General features: G+C 36.7%; 1 protein-coding gene across 7 annotated transcripts in view; it reads right to left on the reverse strand.

Annotated features, from left to right (window-relative positions):
* CADM1 (cell adhesion molecule 1) overlaps positions 1–17802 on the reverse strand; it is a 330101-nt gene that overhangs the window by 216380 nt on the left and 95919 nt on the right. The window contains exon 1 of one of the 7 annotated variants that reach the window (XM_058289341.1): positions 13396–13489. The exons of the other annotated variants lie outside the window; for them this stretch is intronic. Coding sequence (XP_058145324.1) covers positions 13396–13474 — 79 coding nt within the window. The 5' untranslated portion in view covers positions 13475–13489. Of the gene's footprint in view, positions 1–13395; positions 13490–17802 lie in introns of those variants that run through there. 7 annotated transcript variants of the gene reach the window in all.

Genomic DNA, 17802 nt, shown 5'->3' on the forward strand with positions numbered 1-17802 from the left:
TGCAGCCTGCCTAGGAATGGGGCCGCACACACAGAGAGCTGACGCAGCAAGACGATGCAACAAAAAAAAGACGAAATTTCCCAGTGCTGCCTGATAATACAAGCAGATGCAGAAGAAAACACAGCAAATGGACAGAGAGAGCAGACAACTGGGGGGGGGGGGGGAGAAATAAATTAATTAAAAATTTAAAAAATAAATTAAATGATACTGTGGGTGTTCAGCTATCCAAACCCCGTCTGAGCTATTCTTACTCTCAAAAAAATAAAATAGAGAAAGGGGAAATAATAATAAGGGCCAGCTTTTAAGTGGAACTTATTTCAAGTTGTGAATTTTTGCATTCATAATCTACTGATGCCTCCTTTCTCCTTATTCTGAGTCGCCAAGAGGACAGTAAGATCCCTTTATACCATCCCACCCCATCTGGCAAGAAGGAAAAAGGAAAGCAACGGTGCTTCCAAGGACGGAACACCTAACAGTGGCTTCAATAACAGCACACTCTCGTTGCTGGGCTTAGCCCTCTCATTTCTTACCACCTCTGTTCAGATGTTCAGGAGCATATATTCAAGCTGAGTCTTCAGTTCAGTCAATCAGTCTTCACTGACCTTGGCATTCCATAGGTCAATTGGACAAGCCCAATTATGCTGTTCAAAGAACCTGACTCCACATAAGGTTCACTTCGCTAGTCGCTGAGAGAGAGAGAAGAGATTGGGAGGAAGGATAGGAAGAGGGAGAGAATCTGTGATTTTTAAAAAGGAGGCAACAATGATCAGATATAAATGTTAACTTAATTGGAAAGGTGAAAGGAAAACTGAAGCAGTGCCACAATTCACTTTCTAATAGCCCACAATTCTCCCAAAATCACTGCCAAAAGGTCAGGCTGTTTTTTTTTAAAAGAGATATTAAGGGAACTGTGTACAAAACAAAAAAGGAAGTTTCTTGATCAAACAATTATTACAGCTCAATTCCTATTTAAGATACACACATTTGTAAGCAATTAATTATATTTATTTCTTAATGTACCCTGGTTTGAGTAATCTTGAACTTCAACTGAATCTCATAAATGCAGCCAAGGAAATAATTAAAATTCTTTTGCCAACTTGATTTGGATGAAAAAGTCAAACACTTCATTTAAAATTTATGTGAGGCACATTCATAAGAATACACTAATTTCTCATTCAGATTTCAAATTGAATCAATTTAATGACTGCCGATAGCAAGGCAATAGGAATGCAAAGAAGAAAAACAGTCATACAATTGACAATTACCCAAAGTTCCTGTCATGTTTTATGAATTAACAATTGTCTTCCAACTTGTGAAAGAAATCAATGTACATTAGTGTCTAGAATCTTATAACCTATCTGCACAAAACTAAAAATATGAGTACAATTACACATACAAGTTAAAGAATTTATCAAATTGAATGAATAAAAATAAAGAACTTTTCTATGATTCCATGTTCCTTCTCAAGGCAACACAACTCTCCCAGCTGACTAGTTTACCACTATTTTTTCTTTGCGTTCTTGTTCTTTATCAGCAAAACGATAGTAAGGTCTTTCAGACTTCAGTGATAAAGGACAAAACAAAATAGTTCCATTCTAAAACATGAATGGGCTTGGAACACAGTTCCAAAAACCTACAGCAATGGTTATGCCAGAGAATAAATAACTCCCAGCAACATTATCAAATTCTAAAATTAAGCAAGGAAAAGGAGTAGAAAGTAGGAGGAGGAAAAGGCAAAAAAGAAAAAGATGGAAAACCACCCAACAATTTTAACACCTAACCAATGAAAAAATGGAAAACTCACTTCTATCACTGTTCTTCCTGTTTTCTCCCCCAAACGAATCCTAACACTAGAGTTTAGTGCAGGACCATTCAATTATTCCTCACCAGTACACTTACATGGTGACTGAATCTTACTCTAATCTTATCTCTTGCCTGTCCACCCCCAACTCATATTTACAAAACTTCTTTTTCCAGCTATGTACATTCTGACATACAAAAGCCACCTGCTATTATGACTGGCAGAGCCAGATTCAATACTGAAGCATTCATGCAGGAAGACCTACTTCCAAACCCTCCAGCAATGTAAATGGAGAATCTGGACCAAGGCTATTCTGAAAAAGAGATGACCTGCATGGCATGGAATTAAATCTGATTTATTAAACAGCAAAATAGTAGGCCCAGAGTGACAATATGACCAGTAAAAGCAAACATTTGGGGGAAAATAACCTCACCGATATCAAATAAACAAATTGAAATGAGTTCTTTTTCCCTCTAAATAATTAGCAAAGATTTTAAAAACTAAGATTCCTAACATGGAGGACAATGCAGTAAAATGGTCATTCCCAGCCAGTGGGAGTAAAATTGCAATAACCATTCTAGAAAGTGATTTGGAAATAAGAACTTATACCTTAAAACTGTCCATGTCTCTGACCCAGGTATCTGAAATGTAAAACCCTATTCCAAATAAATACTTTGAAATGCAGGCTAAAATCAAATATAAAGATGTTCATCAAAGCATTATTTACAATAGCAAAATTCTGGGGAAAAAATCTAGAGGAATAACAACAGATAAATAGTTCAGTCAATTATGATATAGCCGCAAAATTAATTATTACACAGTCTTTAAAATGTATACTTGCAAATTTTTATAAAGATGAAAGACTGGGAGTAACATAATGTCAAGTGAATAAAAGCAAGCCCAGTGTGATTTGAACCATGCACAGTAATATGTCTAGAATGCAAAAAAAATATTAATATCAAGAGTATTTCTCCCTGAGTGGTAGCTAGATTATAGATGAATTTTCTTTCCTAACTTATACTTTTATGGATTTTATTTTATTATTTAAATAATCACAGCCTACTTTCATAATCATAAAAAAAAATTAATGAAAGAAATATTCCATGAAGAATAAAGGAAAGGAGAATTTCACAAAAGAGCTGAGACAAAATATGCTTTTAAAGGAGGTCATGATCAGCAAGAAGAGAAATAAAGTCTGGAAAATAAAGTCTTGGGGAAAAGGAGTAAATGTTAGCAGTATCTGAAAAAAACATACAGATAGCATTCTTAAGAAACAGGAACCCTTATTCTCCTCTAAACAAAAAAACAACAAATAATAAACCATAGCTCTGAATAAACTCTAGAAGGCCTTTTTATTCCAAAATTAAACTCTTAGGATTTTTCTTTTAAAATTCAATATGAATTTGACAGGGAATCTTGGAATTTTTAGACAGGGAATCTTATATATATTCTTTCCTAATCCACACAGCTGTGAAAGAGGAACAAAACCTGAAAAAAATAAAAAATACAAAGCATTATGGCATTAGGACTATCTTTCCTCGTGAATATAAATGAAAAGTATTGATAATAGGTGGTCTTTTCAATACATCAGCCAAACAGAGAGTCACTGATCACAATGATGAATTACCTTCTAGGAAAAAGCTGAATTTATTAAAAAAACAGCACTACCTCTACAGACGGTCAGAAGAAAAACTACTCAAGCTCTTAGGGAAGGTCTTTTTCTTCATCTTTCCAGGTAGAATAATCATTGAGACTATTCTAAAACAAATTCAAACATTTAAAACAAAGATGATGGCGTAGCTTCCAGATACCAATCTACAGGTGTAACATCCACACATGTTCCTTGGAAATCAGTGACAGTGTCAATAGGCACACGAACATGCTTGGCAGTCACCTGGCAGTACTGCTTCATGAAATTACATCAGAATCTCTATCTAAACCAAGTTTTAGGACTATCCATAGACTCCGTAAAAGAGAATGTGATGGAAAAGTAAGAAAATTCAAGCAAGCCTATTACTTTTCTTTTAAGCTCAAATATATTTCTTAAGGCTAAACATTAGAAGCAAGATGCTTGGATACCAACGCTTTCCTTTATAACCTTTGCTTTGTATCTAGCTCCAGAGGGAAAATCATGTTTACAAGAAGCACGAGACATGTGAAAAGCAATAACCAAGATAAATGAAAAATGCTGGGATAAGTTTTAGTCAGAACTTTACTGCAGAGGTAGTTTGTTTTATGAAATGAAGAAATCTACTTTCCTTCATTTCCTCTAGCGTTACATATTGAAAAACAAAAACATGATTAAACTATTCTTTTAATGTCATCTCATCATTTATAAAGAGCTTAAGGAAAACAATTTGCTTGCAGTCTGAACACACTATAGAGATTGTGCATAGTGTGGAACCCAATGTCAAAAACTAAAGTTCAATTTCCAGGGCTAATCAAGTTTCTAAAATGGGAGTTATGTTCTTTTTCCCTACTAGCTGCATGACTTTTGTTTGCTTAATAGTCTTGATTCAGAATCTCCTAATATTTGGAGTCAATTTGTAAAAAGACAAAAGGAAAATGTCAAAGAAAACATCAGAGGGTAATCAGTGCTTGTCAATTGTTCTCATTTCAGAAGAATGGGAAAAATTAGTGGGCCACAGCTTTTTGCTTATTTTAATGGTGAGAAAGAACTTTTTGCTTGTTTCAATGTATGTATTTATGAGAGCGGAAATGAGAGAGTGCCAGGGAGACTCAGCATAATATAGAATGACAAAGCACATTTGTAAATATCAAAAACATCAGTGATATTTAGGCTTGCCCTTGATATTTCAGTTTTCAGACATTACTATACATAAAGCAATGAGTTGCCAAACTTGTCTTTATATAATATAATTGAAGATCTTTTAAAAATTCCAAAGCCCAGGCTACACCTCAGGCCTATTAGATCACAATTTCTGGGGGGTAAAACTGGACATCAGGATGTGGTGAAATTCCCCAGGTTTGAAAACACTAACATAAAGTAAGTATAGAAACCAAACAAACTCTTTCACCTCCATTACAATATACCACAGGTGTCACCCCAGGGAATTCATAAAAGAAAAGGAAAAAAAAAAAATCACCAACCCAATGCATTAACTATACCTGCAGCTTAAAGAAAATCATTCACACACATACTCATTGCTGTTACTAAAGCTGGCTCAACAAAATGCTGAAAAAAAATCATTATATGGGTTCATGGCATATTATGCTGACATTAGTTTCTACTACACAGCATCTTCCTTAAGAAGGCTGCTGATTCCAGCGAGAACACAAGGGAGAGAGACGGTCTTACTACCAACTCAAAATGAAGTCATGAAGATTCTATGGTGACTACCACAGTTTTCCAGTGACAAAATGCCAGCAATAGAATAGTTTGAAGAACATAATATTGCTTAGCCTCACCTCCCTTAGTGTTTTTTTTAATATCCTCCATTAAATTCAAAGACAAAGAAGCAGGGAGAAGGAAATGCTATACCCTGTAATTCCAATTTTAAAAAAGCCCGTTATAGTTCATTTTCTGATTGTACATATTATTTAAACATGGTCCAAATGATTTTATTCATTACATAGCATATTCTTCCTTTCTAGCTTCTTCTCTCCCCTGTGTTTAAAAAAAAAATTATTTAAGGACAGGTGTTCTATTTGCACTATTGGTTCATGACATTCAAAGAGTTCATCGTGTACACAGCACCACCTGTGTACTTAGCTTAAATCTGTGGAAATCTCTCATCCCTAGGAACAGTATAGATTATGTTTATGCCATCCAAATGGGAGAATGTCCCAGATACCAGATGATGAAGGGGCCCCTGAGGGACCATAATGCTAACACGCTATGAGCACTACAAAATTTGGCTTCAAATACAACTCTCGGATTGGCAAAGCATCCACATACCTCTGTGAATAGTAAAGAAGCAGTTGCTATCCGTGGTGGAAGCAAAGGGCGTTAGGCAAGAAATCTGTCCTTGTGCATGCAACATTAGATTTAAGATATAAGAAATTCTCATACAAGAAAACCGGAACAATCAGTGTATCAATTTATGGTGCTACAAACGTGGCTGCACTTTGTTACTGTAGCATAGGATTAAAAACATAAATCTTGACTACTCTTCAAAGACCTAAGGTCGAGCTGCATAACATTTTTTCCTCAGTGCTAGTTTTTGGCATTTTGGTGATTTCAAAGACATTTATGAAGGGCCAGCCTTTGACAAAGCATTACCTAATTTTATTTTATTTTTTTAGTACACATAAATGTGAAGGGAATACCTCTTGGTAGAACAGATAGGCTAGAGATTAACTTTAGAGTTGTTCTCTTCCATCCTAAAATTTTCTTCTGCGTCCATTTTGCAATGAAGTCACAATGCATCTGTGACAGAATAACTCCCATGGCAACAGACTGACATCATAAACACCAGATTAAGACTTGGCTGCAAAGCCAAAGGAAATGATGGGCTGGGAAGGAAAAGGCTATAATTCAAACAAATCTCTTCCATAATGGCTATGGGAATACTAAACATTACTGGCCAAGTAAATTGCTTTTTGTATAAGTGTTCTTTTTTTTAAAGTTTGCCCCAGTGTGAAAGTCTCTCTGTAAGTCCGAACCTTAGCATTATTTTAATGTACTGTTCTGTATTTAATAATCTTAGGCTTCAGACATTAGTCTGTTACCATGGGAATGACAGCAGCACAAATACAGGATTACGGCTATCAAGCAGGAGAAAAGAAATTATGAATAAGCCTCGTTATGTTCAATAATTAGCAGCTACATGGAAAAAAAACAAAACCATGAATTTAGGTTGATGTATTTATCTCAGTGTTTGAATACAACTCTGAGTGTGTTATTGCTTTCAAATGCAATGCTAACAAACTGCCAACAAATTCTTAACTAGCAGTTGCTAGTAAGTGCTATAATTTAAAAACCCATCCTGTCCATCTCTCTCTCCTCCTATGTTCTTCCCAAGCATATAAGATTAGTAACTAATGGATAAAACACAACATTCCAAGATGGATTCTGGTAACTTCAGCCAAGATTGGCGGGGGTGGAAACACTGAACATTACTATCCCTTGTACCTTGTTCCCAGGGAGATGATGCTGTCCTCCCTCACAAGGTCGAGTCTACACATCCAGATGCTAATAATACTTTTAAAGCACAAATCTCATCCCCAATCAAAGAGGATCTGAGTATGAAGAATGCTATCAGTTAAAGCACCTGCCTAAAGTTCTTGTTTCAATTCTGTCACCAAAATGGTATTGTGACCTCAGGCAAGTCTTCCTTCTTTGGGCTTCAGTTTCATTAGCCTTGAAGTAGTAAGAAAAAACAAAGTCTAATGGGGGGCGGCCAACATGGGATCCAACTAGCTTTACTTTTTTTTCTAACATGTCAGTAAGAGATACCTATGCTATGACGTTTACATTAGTGACTAAGGAGGCTCTCCATGCCGTTTGAACTTTCCTTAACAAGACCTACAATATTACTAACTGTAGGAAAGATGAGCAAAATGGTTGATTCAAAATTTTGAGGGTACCAAAGACTGCAAAAGCAATACTTCTCTTAACCAAACGCTACATCAAATAGAGAAGCAGGTACAAAGCATTGCCAATGCCATAGCATCAAGTATTCCATGAATATTTGGGAAAATGCCAGACCTCTGAGTCTCATAGAGCCACCCATCCTCTCTCCCAGAGCAGCAATTTTACCATTATTCCATCTCAATCAGGTAGCAAGAACTAAATCCTAATCTTCTCTTAAACCAATAAACACTTGACTAAAACTGACAGCTCCTTGGTACATTCATACTTCCCACTGCCTTCTTTCATGGGTTTTCTGCATTCTTATGGCACTGGCACAACACATCATTGGAGGAAAGTAATTTTAGAACATGCCATCCAAATTAACTGGTCGTGAATAGGCTCTGATTAAAATATAAAGAGCTTTTAAAATAATTTAAAACGATTCACTGGAACTAATTTGGAGATATTTTAATCTCTGAATGCGCAATGAACTGTAGTCTCCTTTGGCCCCTAGCCTCTCCTCCGAGAGGGACATTTCCAGTTAGGCCTTTTGCCATTGGTAGGAGGTATTTCAGCTACACAAACTAAACTGCCCAGGCCTGCATTGCCCCTCTCTTTTCTGATTATGTCTTTCCAACTTAAGCACAGCTCTCTTCTACTTTCCAAACCAGATAGTGTACACTTCCCCTTCTCAATGAATATCCCTCATCTGTTTACTAGGGCAGAAAACTAGATAATTCCTAACACAACAATGTGGCAATTATTTAAAGAATCACATGAGATCAAAAGATGTCAGCTTACATTCTTTAGTCATTTGTTTGAATTTCACTTTAGATTAAACAAAGGAATATTTTCCCAACATAATGTTGTAATACAGTCACACAGATTCAACCAAGGCCACCTGTGAACCAATACCTGAGCTGCACTACCTAAGCCATACTTAACTACGTGACTGTGAAGCTCAAGGGGATGTCTGCTGCTTTGGGAAATGCCTTTTAGACCCACTACAGATTCCTCCAAAATCCTGTGGCGTCTTATCTCCAAGACTCCCTGAACCACAGCCAGACACTTCAGTTAAGAGAACTGGTCTCTGGACCTTGCTAGGTTGCTTTGCTTTGTTTGCTTTAGTTTTGTTTTGAGACTCCGGGTAAAGACCTGGAACTAGAAAGAAGAAATGAGAATCAAAACCTATAAAATGCAGAAGACTGTGACAAGGACAGCTACCTTCTGATTTAACCCTTCCAACAACCTGGATGTGGTAAGTATTATATCCACTTCATAAATGAGGAAACTAAGGAAGAGTAAGGATACTCAAATGGCCTATCACACAATTAGTAATGGGGGAGCTGAATTCAAACCCAATACAATCTAAAACCTCAGGTCTGTCTGGAAGATCCTTACTGAAGTCCAGTCTTCTGGAAAGTGGGAATCCTCTTTTTATTCTACTACGTAATCTCAGAGACCATACACAGCGTTCTTAACAAAACACAAATAACAAATAAGTTGCAAAGCATTCACAGGAAGTGGTCTATTTTCTTCAGCCAAGCCAAACCCCTTGCCCAGAGCAGCCCACAGCACACACATCAACCATAACTTACTACACCTCGACCTCGGAGACAAGGTATGGGATCTTAAACGCCCATCCATTCGGAAGCAGATGTATCGAAGTACAAGACTCTCACTTACCTAAAAGAAAAATGAGAGGAAATGCCATTATTATAAATACAGACATTTGCCTCTTAGAAAGTTTACCTACTGAAACACTAAAACCCATTCATTTTATAATCAATATATTCCAAACACAATAGTATAATAGTTATTTTGTCATCTCTCTCAAACTTTCAAGCCTACCCCTTATTCTATATTACTGAATATTTAAAGTCCAATATTTTTTCTTACCTTAACCTAGTATGGTCATTCTTTGTCTTTTTGAGATAGAACAGATGGTTCCTCTATCCAAAAAAAGGCACATAGAAGCCTTTTCCACACAGCTTCAGATGGTTCATTGTCCCCCTGCAGTTGCCCCCCTGACATTTTATGAGGAACCCTTGATATGGGACCAAACTGTAGGAGAACTGTGAACCTGAAACGTATTTTTAAATTGCTTTGGAATCCCACGTAAACTTTCAATACCTAAAAATGAGATATACACATACAAAAATCTGCACCTAGCAAACAGATGATATATATCCTCCTTAAGCATAGGTGACACATAAACAAAAAGTTGGTCAACACTAGGCAAGCAAAGAAAATCTTTAGAAATAGCAAAGAAAAGGCAATTTTTTGGAACTAGATATGGTGGTTATAAACGTCAAAATTTAAATTTGAAACAAACAACCCAAACAAAGATTTCCCAGGGAAACCTGAAAAAGAAAAGAAAAACCATGTGTGTATGTGTGTATTTGTATGCATGTGTTGGTGCAAGGGTGGGGGTTAGTTCAACTAGACAGCAAAACATATTACAAAACTTCTACAAGTAAAACAGTGTGGTTTTGTACAAGGATAAACAGATAAACCAATGGGATCAAGCAAAAAAAAAGCACAGAAACTGACTCAAGTATTCATGGAAAGTTAGTATATATAATCGAGGTAACATTGCAAATCAGTGGAAGGAAAAAATGGGCATTTAAATAAATGGTGTTGGGACAACTGGAAAGCTACTGCAAAAAAAGACTAAATGCACCCATATTCCTCCTTGTACACCAAGAATACGCTCCAAATGGACTTCAGATCTAAATATAAAAAATGAAACCAAATAAGTACAGAAAGAGAACCTGAATGATTCATTATAAACTGAGAAGGAAAAATAGATCCAGAAATAATAAAATCAAAGAGTAATAAGTTTTTCTCCATAAAAATTTCTTTAAAAAGAAAAATAAAATCTTTTGCACAGCAAGACCTTCTATCAGCAAAAAAGACAAATGGCATACTTGGAAAAAATATTTGCAACTTATATCAAAAAAGGATAGCTTAACATACCAAGATTTCCTCAAAAATCTAAAAGAAAAATATCAACAACTCCAAAGTAAAACAGCAAAAATGTATCAGGGAGTACACAGAAGAGTAAGTGAAAATGACCCAAACATATTACTCATAATAAGAGCAACACTTTCATTTCTCACTGATCAGACCAGCCCAAAGCCAAAAGCTTGACAATGCATTCTGCTGGAGAGGCCAAAGAGAACCAGTCCCTCTGTAGATTGCTGGTGAGGAGGCAAAATGGTACAAACACCAATTAAAGGGATTTGATGGTTTTTCTAATGAAGCAATAGAGGTAGAGTTACAGATCAGTAGAGAAAAGATGGGTTCTTCACTAAATGGTGCTGACAGAATTCTAACTAATAATACATGTTCAAAGAATTATGGAAATAGAAAATCACTATTAGACAAACACTAAAATAAAAAATGGATGCTAAAAGTACAAAGAAAAAGTAGTGACTTTACTGTGGATAAAGCTGGCAGATACCACCTTCGACAAATGAAATGGCACAAATCAACATCCTGAACTTCCAGATGTGATACACAGGAAAGAACATATCACTTTCTTGGGGAAAACAGGGGGGACGGGGCATAATTTAAGCTTAATCATGAAGAAACATCAGAAAAATTCAAATTGAGGGATATTTTTCAAAAATGTCTCGTCAGTACTCTTCAACAGAACCAAGATCTTGAGACAAAAGACACTGAAAAATTGTCATTGGTTGGAGGAGTTTAGCGACGTGACAAGATAAATGCAATGTGTAATCTTGGAGCAGCCAGAGGTTATTATTAGTGGGGCAATTGGTGAAATTTGACCAAAGTCTGGAGATCAGGTGATAGATAGTATTGAACCCATGTTAACTTTATGATTTGGTGGTTTTACTGTGGTTATGTAAGATGCTAACATTTGGGGAACCTGGAAGAAAGGCATATATGATTTTATTATTTTTTTTGCACTTCTTTTTTTACTGTTAAAATTTGTTTTAACATTTCAAAATAAAAGACATTTCTTTTAAAAATGTTTTTTTAAAAAGTGGTGCTGAAATAATAAAATATCCACATGGAAAAAAAATAAAATTAGAAGGGGTGTGTATAGCTCAGTTGGTTAAGTGCCTGCTTCCCATGTTCGAGGTCCCAGAATCAATCCCCTGTGTCTCCTAAAATAAACATAAATTTAGACCCTTACTTCATGCCATATACAAAAATTCCTGATAAGTTAACTGAAAGTAAAAAGCACAACTCTGAAACTTTTAAGGAAAAAAAAAAAGAGGGGGGGGGGGACATTTGGGACATTTTTATGACCTTGGAGGTAGGGAAGGCCTTTGAAAAGAGATACAAAAAGCACAAACCATAAAGGAAAAGTTTGAGTTTGCCTACATTAAAATTTAAAACTTTTATACAACAAAAGATTGCATAAACAAAGTAAAATGAAAAGCCACTGACTTGAAATGCATATAAACAAAGGACTAGTATTCAGAACATAAAGAATTTCTACATATCAAAAAGCAAGACAACAATCACAACAGAAAAACAGAGGACGAATGTGATCAGGCAAACCCAAATGACAAATAAATATGAAATGATACGCGGTAACTCGACCTCACTTGTCTGGGAAATGCAGATTAAAACAAGGCAATATTTTTTTACTACCATTAAATTGACCAAAATTGTATTATCTAACAATATAGCATGGGAGAAAAATGAAGTAATAGGGGTTCTCAAACATGGCCTGTGCAAGGACCCACGAGCCCCCACCAGGTCGGAGAGGACTAGTTTTATCGGGTAAAGTAGATGTCCAAAGCAACACCCCTTCAAGGGAGACCCTAGAGAAATCCCTACATGTGTTCAAAAGCAGAAAATATAAACAGGATGGCACGTGCAAGAATGTTTACTGCAGCACTGGGCATAAGAGTCCAAAACTAGAGAATAAACAAAAAATGGTATATTCACAAAGAGTAATATACAGACAGCAGTGGAGATAAATGAACTGCAGAGAAACAACACATCAAGATGAAGAAATTTCACAAGTAAGGATGGAGGCGAAAAGCAAATTTCAGAATATGGCAGCATGATAACCTCGATATCATTATGCTTAATATTTTATTGAAAACTTGCAAAAATACTACACAGTATATATGGCTACACAGGTTTGTAGGAAAATGTCAAAAACAGATATGCAAGTGAAGATCACTAAATTCAGGACTAGTTTAACCCTAAGGAGGGATGTTGGGAAATGAGGTGAGGGAGGAGGGGGCAAGTAAAAGAGGTAATCTGCAAACATGGTAAAGTGTTAAGACAGGAGAAAGTGTTATGGTTTGATTGTTATGTAAGTACTTCCCATATTCTAGATACTTTTCTATAAATTTAAAATTTTCATTTCAAACAGAATATGCATAATAAAATATGGGCATTTACTATAAATGACTCTTCAGCTGGATTTTGCTTCACTTTTGTTGTGTTTTTTTTTGTGATTTTTTTTTTTTGCAGTTTTATCATGGTATTTTTTTTTCCTTGATTTTATATTGGTATTAAAAAAATATGACTATCTTTAGACCCGAAGTATTCTAAAAATATTGCTGCCTTTTTGTTTCCTTAAAAAAAATTTACCCAAATACTTCCTCATTATTCATATACTCCTTTGTTTCTTTAGGACATCCAGGAAAAATTTAACCAAATCCCTCTGGAGTATGCTAGACCCCAGAATATATTTAAGAAGAAAATATATTTTAAAGAGGTGTTTTTTTAAAAAATCAGATCATTTACGATACCTTTAATGAAGATTAAATAACCAAATAAAATCACATTTTCCATAATCAATGTCAGTTTATACATCACTATCCCATAATGTATATAATGTAAAATACCACACAACTGAGGAAGCATGATAAAAATTTAATAATCTAGTTTCAGGTAGAGAAAGAAAGAGGGAGAGAAAGGGGCAGCTTCCCTTACACCACACTGAAGTACTGTGTTCTATGGCTGCTGGATTTCACCATGAGTAACTGTTAGGATTCACCGCTCCGAAGGTCAGTCTTAAAAGTTCTACAGATACGGCTGAAGGCTAAAAAGACCCATTCACCTTTTGGCTGTGCTTTTCCAAAAGGGTGTGCTCTGCTGGGCAGTAATGCTAACAAGGAGGCCAAGGACATGGAATCCATTTCTCTCACATATTAATTTCACAAAGGAAAAAGTTCAGGTCTCTGGTTTCCTCTGTCTTTCAAGTTCAAGTACCTGGAGAGGTTCCATGCAGATCCACCAGCACTTTAAGGACAAAGAACTACAGCACAGCACTGAATGTGAGCCAGAAGCATCTCCATGGAGGAAGGCTAGAACATTCGTCTTCACTAAATGCTGCCAAAATTAGATATATAGATCTCCCCATTTCTGATAGCCTTAAATACAGCAAGCACCCTACAAGCTGACCCTCTACATTTGGAATGTTTCAAAACCTGTGCCAAAAAGGACTACTTTTATTTCACATTGATCTTTGAAACAATGGGCTGTCATCCAAAGCCAGAGTTTTAGTTTTTGTATATTGAACAAGAGCAAACAATTTGAAATGCTAAATAAGCCCCTTAATTAGCTTAAAAAAATTACTGCTTTAAAGGGAGGAGGTACTTGCTAGTGGGCTCAAAAACTGAATGACAAGTTTCAGCCCCAAGCAAATTTTTCAGTCAGAGCCCTTTTAAAAAAAAAAAACCCAACTTTGAAGGAGGTGGTAAATGTTGGTATTGGCAACAGCTTAAACAAAAGCCACAGTGTTTCTTATTTTACACTTGAACCTTGGGAATGGGAATGAAGGAATGGTGTCCCCTAAAAAAAAACCACTCATAATATTAACCTTCCTCTACCTAAAGAAAATGTGTCGATTTTAGTTCCTCCAACAACAAATTTTGCAGAAGCACAATGGCTCATTTCTTCACACTATGGCTCGTTGGCTCTCCCTGATCAGTTGAAATCCCTGCACAGTTCAAGATCTGGGACTGGAACCAAAAGGAATAAATCAATGAAGGCCTGGATTTCTACCCCACTATGCAAGCCAACACTCAGTTCTAAGACAAGGAGCAGCCACACTCAGCAGGGAAGCCCACAACTGTGCTGCTCACTGATCCAAAATTACATGACCATAGGAAGATGGGCCCCCATCGAAATACTGGGAAATCTCACTTAATCCTCCTTTTACTGTTCCACAGTACTCCACAAAGGTTCTACATTTCCTCCGTCTAGCACTTATTCATAATCAAGTCTACGCTAAGAAATTACTTAAGACATCCCTCTTATATAGAAGTGCTTCTAAATAATCAAAACCATGAGATAAAAGAATCATCATTATATCATCATTATTACATCACACAGAAGCTGGGGGGTGGGGGAAGGGGAGTGGGATGACAGCCAGAAAATAGTTATTCCAATAGAAAAGTTGCATTTTGATTTGTTCCAAAAAGAGAATATTGGCAGGAACCTTCAGAATTTGTGCTTTCTGCTGCTACTAAAATGAAATAGATTTTAGTTCTAATCCGTTAATATGAAACAAACCAAAAGCACACAGACTGGCAAACACATCATCAGCTCAAAGAGGTCAGAACAGAAACCCAGATAGCTATAAAGTGTATGAAGAGATGAACAATGAACATATTTTTAATCCTGATCTAGTGAGAAGGCATAAAGGAGTCCACCTGAGCAGAAGACTTCAAACGCTAGATAAGGGAAGAGGAAGAAAGAGGCTTAAATGGCAAATTCATCAACAAGCCAAGAATATAATAAAGCTATACTAAACTTCAATTTTTGAAAAACACTGGCATTTCAGCACTCAAAGAACACCTCTGTGTATACAAAGGAAATGTGAAAGCCACGCAGCATACAGCAACCAAAGCCACTGCCAGGTAGGGCTAATCCCCAAACCAGATTTCTTAAGAAATCCCATTCTCCCTTTTATCCCTTTCATGTTTCTTGGCTTTTTGTTTTCTTTTGTCTTGTCTTTCTTTTCTTTCATTGTTAAATATTAGCATACCAAACAAAGGAATCTAAAAAACAATATTCCTCTACTCAAGAGACTGGACCAAGTCCTCTTGAACCCCAAGGGCCCACCAAGATAAAGGGCATTAGAATTATGGGATTTTAATGAAGCAGTAGCCCAGCTATGTAACTAGGGAAAACTAAACCAAAGGGGCTAAAATCTGGCCAGGTGGCAAAGAAAAAAGTCCACTTAGATCCAAGGTGTTTGCGTGCAGTTTTAAGGATTCTGAGCTCCTTTATCCTCAAAGCAATCTTCCTGGGAGAATGCTTCCATATGCTTTAAAAATATATATATTCCACTTTGCCTGCTCCCAGATATATAGCATTAGGGCAGGGATAAATTTCAAGCTGGCAAAAGTCCAAATCCAACAGTTGCAGCTGTAGTAGCTGCCTTGTTTACAAAGCAATTCAGGAAGCTTTTAGAGGGCAGAGTGCACCAGACAGAAGGGGGTCTGTAAGCAAAACATGGATGGATCCCAACGCATTCAGAGCAGACAACACATCTGTTCCCAGGTCCCCCTTGGAAACATGCCGCATATGAATCCAAGTCAACCTTTAATGCTCATGTTTTTTTCAGGAAACACATCTACTTAAGCACTCAAATCAAAATTATATGCAGGTAGTTACTGAGCCCTTGAGCCATCCCCAACATCCTGACCAAAACATTGAAAACAAAATGCTGCACAATGTTTTGAGCAGACTCCAAATCAACTAGGACCTGAACTCATTTGCCCATCAACGATGCCATGTCTATTAGAAGACTCTTAAAACCATGCTCCTTAGCTTCTCTCCGCTAATGTCTCTGTCTGGGAAAACAATTTTGGAGAAAGGGCATATCCCAGACCAATTCAGTTACTCCTGTTACTTTCTCAGGTCCAAAAGATTTCAATAATCTAACCTGCTTCTATTCCCCTTAAGTCATAATGCTGTATCACTGCCAATTTTTCGTTTCTTGGCATAGTTCAATTCAGAATCCCTTTCTAAAGCAAAGAAACATACAGTGAGGAGAGGGACTGGGGGAGAGCAGAGGAGGATGAGGGAGTGGCAACAGAATAAATGCCAAAAAGAAAACAGAGAGGATATGCTGCCTGTTGACTGAGCTTGAAAAAAAAAAAAAAAAGCAATGACGATGGAATGGACAAGGAAAAGGTAGACACAGATGGGAGCAAACAAAGCAGAAAGGTACTCCTGGATTTATGAGAAAGGAGTGCTTTAGCTAGGAGGTGAACTAATCCAGCACATAAGAGGATACCTAAGAGAAAAGAACAGGTTCTTTAACAGATTAGTTTACCATACAGCTTCATATACTAGTATGTATCTACAACCTGTGAATTCCAGAACGTGGCTTGCATCAGGGCCATATCACACCAAGCCTTTCTACTGTGCTGTTTTTTTAGGTGGGATATCTGATACAGCCAGAGTAAAAGACAGTATCATCCAGTTGCTTCCACAACCATAAAGATGCTTTTAGGTGGGATATCTGATACAGCCAGAGTAAAAGACAGTATCATCCAGTTGCTTCCACAACCATAAAGATGCTTCTGGGAAGCAGCTGTGGTTCCATCAGTTGGGCTCCTGCCTACCATATAGGAGGCCCTGGGTTCAAATCCAGGAGCCTCCTTGTGAAAGGAGCCTGCCTGCCACAGAGAGCCAATTCAGCAAGGTGAAGCAACAAAAAAAAAAAAGGGAGACAAGTAAAAAGAAAACACAGAAGAGCATGCAGTGAATGGACACAGAGGGATAAAAAAACAAGCAAGCAAGCTGTGGGGAGGGGGGGATAAATAAAAATAAAATAAAATACAGACACACAGAAGAACACACAGCGAATGCACAGCAAGCAAGCTGCAGGGGGGGGGGGCGGTTAAAATTTTTTTTTAAATAAATGCTTCTCCTGCACTTAAATGAAAAAGCATACACCCTGACAACAAACCACTGCAGATTTACAGTGGGAATAAATGTTCAGCATAAAATCTTAACTATGTCTTTGTGCATGCAGCACCCATACAATAAATCAGCATAGAGCCCAGCTCTGGCACATCTCTCACTATGTAATTACACATTAATTACATGTTTAATCACCATATATTAATAACACCTGGTCTATAATTGCAATGTATTCATGTAAACCTAATCAAGAAAAACTAGAAATTTGCATACAACTTGTAATGAAAAATACGACTCCACTAACAAGGTAGGGATAGGAATGCATATCTGTGACAAACTGTTTGTGTCAAGAAGAATAGAAAGTGATTCTCTTTCCTGAACATTATTTCAGGCCCATTTAACACAATCTGTACCACTCAATGAATGTGCACTATCCTACACACATCAAATCAGATTTGATAATGTTCCTAACTTCAGAAAAAATTTCATTACTATATTTAGTTTTGGAATGATAGGAAATGCTTCCATTTTTAACTTAAAACTGGAATGTGCTAAGAATTAGGAAATCCTCACTACCAATTGCCAT

This window comes from Dasypus novemcinctus, chromosome 27, assembly GCF_030445035.2.
Source record: "Dasypus novemcinctus isolate mDasNov1 chromosome 27, mDasNov1.1.hap2, whole genome shotgun sequence".
NCBI classification, from domain to species: Eukaryota; Metazoa; Chordata; class Mammalia; order Cingulata; family Dasypodidae; genus Dasypus; species Dasypus novemcinctus.